At 37.2% G+C, this 4,926-nt stretch overlaps 1 protein-coding gene across 1 annotated transcript; it reads right to left on the bottom strand.

The window, feature by feature from the left end:
• Positions 1–891: 891 nt before the first annotated feature.
• Positions 892–2,893, bottom strand: LOC109207008 (aldehyde oxidase GLOX-like). The gene has a single exon (XM_019369885.1). The coding sequence runs from the start codon at positions 2,778–2,780 to the stop codon at positions 1,125–1,127; it is 1,656 nt and encodes a 551-aa protein (XP_019225430.1). The 5' UTR covers positions 2,781–2,893; the 3' UTR covers positions 892–1,124.
• Between the last annotated feature and the right edge of the window lie 2,033 nt (positions 2,894–4,926).

The following is a 4,926-nucleotide window of genomic DNA, read 5'->3' as shown; positions in this document are numbered from 1 at the left end:
GAGACTAATAGTATACATTGAGGATCTGAGCTTCCTTGCTTCTTTCTCCTTCGTGGGAAGGGAGAGAGATGAAGATCCCTCCTCCTCCCAAAGAACGTGTCTATGTGTGTGGATCCCCCCTTTCCCTTCTTCTTCTCCGTTAGTTTATATACTAAGTCTTCTCCTTTATTCAACAGTCCTTAACCACAGTACTTAAGTCGTTCGACTATATTACGGGTTGACCCCTTGAAATGCTGTAACATCCAATTCGCCGCTCAAGCATTATGAATACATGACCTCGACCGTGGCCGAGGTGCGTGTCGTCATAGCGTTATATGGATACGACTGTCCAAGTTACTTTTCGCCATCCCTTTCCACGCCGATTCTTGTCTTGGTCAGATTTTGACCCATACACAAACAAGAAGTCAAATTAAACATGACATCCCCTTTCAAATTCATTCAGAATTCCTTTGTTTGACTTTAAATTGCACGAGTAAATAGGAAAGAACTTTAAAACATACAAGTTCAATAATTGTTGGAGAAACGTATTGGTCGACGGTGTAGAAATTTTTCTCTCAATATGTACGATTTAGAGAATAAGTTTTGTACATCTTCAGTATACTATTATTTTACACTATCAAGTAATTTTAACCTGCAGGTTATTAACTTTTTTCCTAATTAATTTTCCTTTTCTAAAATTTATAGGCCGTTTATTTATTTTCTTTTCGCCTCTCTCTCCGCTCTTCAAAATTTCCATCTTTTCAAAATAAGAACCTATCGATTTTCTCTCTTTGGCTTCTTTTACCTCTGTCAGTTTCAATTTTAATCCTTCTGTAATCCCATTGCTTCATTTAGTATCAACGACGATTTTTTCTCTGAATTCTTTAAAAATGATGTCCATGAAAACCGGCAGAATCAGAAAGCAAATATATTGGAATATCTTCAATATCACAAAACAAGCCAATTGTCTGCTTTACAACCTTTCCAGAAATAAGAAAAGGATGTTTCCCTCTGACCTTATTATAAAAATGACAAACTTGTAAATATCAAAACAAGTCCTCGCATACACTATATAGGTACAAAGAAAAAGAAAAGAAAATTCTGAAGAAAAAAAAAAAGGACATTTGTAGAGTCAAATCCTGTGGTTACTGGATCCTGACCCAAATTGCCTCGCTCGGGATGTCCTGATGAACCACGTATAGAAGATAGTAACCTGGTGGTGCAAATATACCCGATTTTGGAAACACACAACTTATTTGATACACAAATCTTCCAACTTGTCTTACAACTCCAGATCTTGGAAGTACCAACATTCTTTGGTTCATAGTAAATGAATGTGTATTAAACCCAGGTGCAACCATCGTCACTTTGACCAAATCTCTATTTAGTAATCCCGAAGCAGTAAATAGAATGTCAACACGTTCACCATACCTGTATTTAAGATGTGAAGCAGGAGAAATGATTCGTGGTCGCAAATTAGCAGATTCTTGATCCAAATAGGATGGTGAGAATGCCTCCAAGCTTAAATCTGTTGGAAAAAGAACTCCGGTGAAGTTGTAAAGCTCATTTGGGTTACTACCACCAACAAGAACCCGACCATCTCGAAGTAAAACAGCTGTCGAGTGATACATTCTAGGTATGGTATTTGAGGTTTGTACCTCGAATCTAGAATCTGATGGGTTATCGGGTCGATAAATCACTGGACTCAGCACCGGGTTCCTAGCAATTTGCCATCCAGCAGTGCCCGATGCCGCTCCATTAATGATCAAGACATTTCCATTTGGTAAAATCACCATGTCACCCATTGTTCGAGCTAGTGGCATTGCCTCCATGGTCCACTGCGGATTCGGGTCGGTAATTGTAATTCGCCCGCACGTGTTTAATGCACCCAAAAATTCACCTTTGTCCGCTTTGGGGTATGATCCTCTTGGTGCTCCACCACACACCAAAACCTCAGCTTGGACCGTTTGTGACCTCAAGTTCTTTAACGGAAGAAGAACTGCAGAACCCGTACTTGGATAATTTCTTGGGTCGCCGCCAGGTATTTGTGGGTAAGTTTTCACCACTGTATTCGTCCTGTAATCGAGCAAGATAGCTCGATCATTGGCGAAAATGAATAGGTTTCCATCCACATTGAGAAAAACAAACGGGAAAAGATTGTTCTCTTCTCTAGGGTTATTAGTCTGCTGAAGAAAGGGTAGGCTAAATACGTTGTTGGTTGAGGCAGTTTTGGGATAAAACTCGTAGTTAAAAGCCTTACGACCACCAACGATAATTTGCCTTCCATCAGGAAGAATATGATTGGTGGAATACCATCGACTCTGAATTAGGTTACTTCCCATTTCCTGCCAGTCACAAGTGCTGCATGGTTTGACTACTCTAACCATACGTTCACCGTCATTGAAGCCACCAGTTTGCACCAAATAACCGTCGGAGTTGACGGAGCCAGAGGAGCACCACACGTCAGTCTGGACCATGAGGGGTCGTACAGAGTTGGTGGAAACATCGTATTCGACAGAGTGAGCAGTGCAGTCGACTTTCAAGGCGAGTTCATTAGGATTGTTGCGACATTTGCCATTGGGTAGTGAGATGTTGGATGCGCCGAAGTCAGTACGGTCGTACATTATAACTCTGTCATTGTTGAGGAGTTGGATGTGCATGGCTGAAATGCCAATGTTGGACATTAATAGCTGCCATTTGCCACCTGCTGCATAAGCCAAGTTCGACTGACATGATAGTAGCAGAAGCAGAGGCAGCTGCCAAAGAACGAAAAAATGAATGGCTGTTTTACTAGTCGTCATGAGCTATAAATTTCTTTTTTTTTTTCTTTTTCCTGTTTGGTTTTTTGAAATAATTGCGTCAAAAGGAAACAGAGGAATTGAGTTTTGCGGAGAGGATGAAAGTGTTATGAAAGTGTGAGAAGCTGTATCCTTTATATATACTGTTGGAATACCAAAAGTAAGCAATAGTTTTTGCTAATATAATTCCATTTGGTGACGGTTTATCTGTTGATGAAAGAATATTTGTATGACATTTCTTAATGCGAAATAGAACTTAGGAATATTTGAAGAATTTAGTCAACGCCATATCCAATAATTAAACAAAACTGAAAGTCAACTCATTCAGTTATCTCTCCTTGTAACTTGTAAGTTTTTGATTACAGTGCGTTTTGAGAGTCTGCATTTAAGAAAATTTACTCCTTCATAGTAATCTTATCAAAGCAAAATAATTTATGTGTTTGGTACGAACGAAAATATTTTGTATTCTTTAACCAAATACTAGAAAATATTTTCCGAATTTTTTTTTTATCACTCACCAACCAAACAAGGGAAAATAATTGATAAAACCACTTATTTTTCATGAAATACATTTTCCTTCGTACCAGACTCACCCTATATTCCCTTTGTTTTGTTATTGTGAATTTTTCATATGGCTTTTAAGAATTTTGAATTGGTAATTGTTGTGTCTTATAGTATACTATTTTTTCACGTAATTTTTTAATATGTAAATTTTGTTTTGTTCGGTCAAAATTGATTCGTGGACTCTCGAAATCCGAACCATTTCATATAAATTGAGACGGGAGGAATATTGTTTAATAGTATACAAAATTTTCATTTGGAGGGGCTGTTTTTTCATTTCTTAGGAAAACAAACATGGTGATACGTACTGTTTGTTTTGAGTACACAAAACATTTTCAGCAATAACTTAATTCACCTTTTTACCCTACCAACTATGACAGTTCAATATGGACGAAAAGAGCGATTCTCGGACCTCGTATCTCTCTTTAATTATTTTAATTTCTTTTTGGGTGTATGAGTCGTGCATGGGTGCTTTCCAACATGACAGTTCAATTGATACATGCAAGGAATATATAATTTGGTACCATAAAAGTACAATAAAATTTTATGAAAATGCATGTGTCAAAGATCTCTCTTGTTCTAATAAGTTTCGATATATCACTTGGTACTTATTTTTTTCAGTCTCAATAAGGCTTTTGATTCCCGTGGTATTTATATATACACTTAATTTCGGAAAGCTAATATTTCCTTTTTATCGTAATCTATTTATTATGTATTTGTTAGCGCATAATTAACATAAATAATGCTGCTTGGCTGCATGTATTTAGAGAATATTTTCGCAATTATTTCATAAACATTGTATTCTCGACATCTTTAGTTTATCGGCACATCAACTACCATTCAAATGTCTAAGTTCAATTCTCATTCTTGGTGGTGTAAGAAATATATATATTGTAAGGCACATACATTATACTCATGTTGGAAATTAAACCAACTATGCCTTATAAAAAGGACTAAGTGGTCGTTGCAAATATAATCCGGTTTACAAGTCCGGAGACGAATCCCACAGAGAACTAAGGCTTAGCTACAGTTGTTGCCTATTGCTAAGAAGACAAGCTCGAACAATTCCTATGTTATAAATATTAAGATTCTTGTATCTAATTAACTAACAAATTAAATTAGTAGGTTAACACTAAAGATACTACGGGTTGGAGAAAAGATTAAGGAGGTCTAGAGTTATGATTTCCCCTATTGGGGGAATCTTTTCCGCTATGTTTTCTATAAATTTGCCCAAGTCTTCTCTACCGATCATGAGCACTCTAGCTGTCATAACTCTCTCCCGAGTAATTACCACAATTTACTAGACATATTCTCCCGAATTACGCTAGCTGGCATTAAGTACGGCTCACTCTGATCTCACCAAGGTTTCGTTATCCCTAATCCCACCTTTAAGCCCTTCGTATTGATCCCTCATATACGTTAGGAGTGATGTTGTTCAACAACTACCTAAATATGCACTCTCTCCCGAGTAATACACACTAAATAGGCACCGTTGATTGTGAGCTCTTCAATCAACCACAATAGTAACGTAACAAATAGAGAAAATACTACGGCAAATTTATATTAACGTAACAGAAAAATCATCCTC

Source organism: Nicotiana attenuata, unplaced genomic scaffold (genome assembly GCF_001879085.1).
Source record: "Nicotiana attenuata strain UT unplaced genomic scaffold, NIATTr2, whole genome shotgun sequence".
Taxonomy (NCBI): Eukaryota; Viridiplantae; Streptophyta; class Magnoliopsida; order Solanales; family Solanaceae; genus Nicotiana; species Nicotiana attenuata.
The sequence above is the reverse complement of the archived record's forward strand: the minus strand, read 5'-3'. Positions and strand labels throughout refer to the sequence as shown.

What these genes read in the sequence shown, in the direction of transcription:
- LOC109207008 (XM_019369885.1), bottom strand. Translation starts at nt 2,780, where the DNA reads ATGACGACTAGTAAAACAGCCATTCATTTTTTCGTTCTTTGGCAGCTG.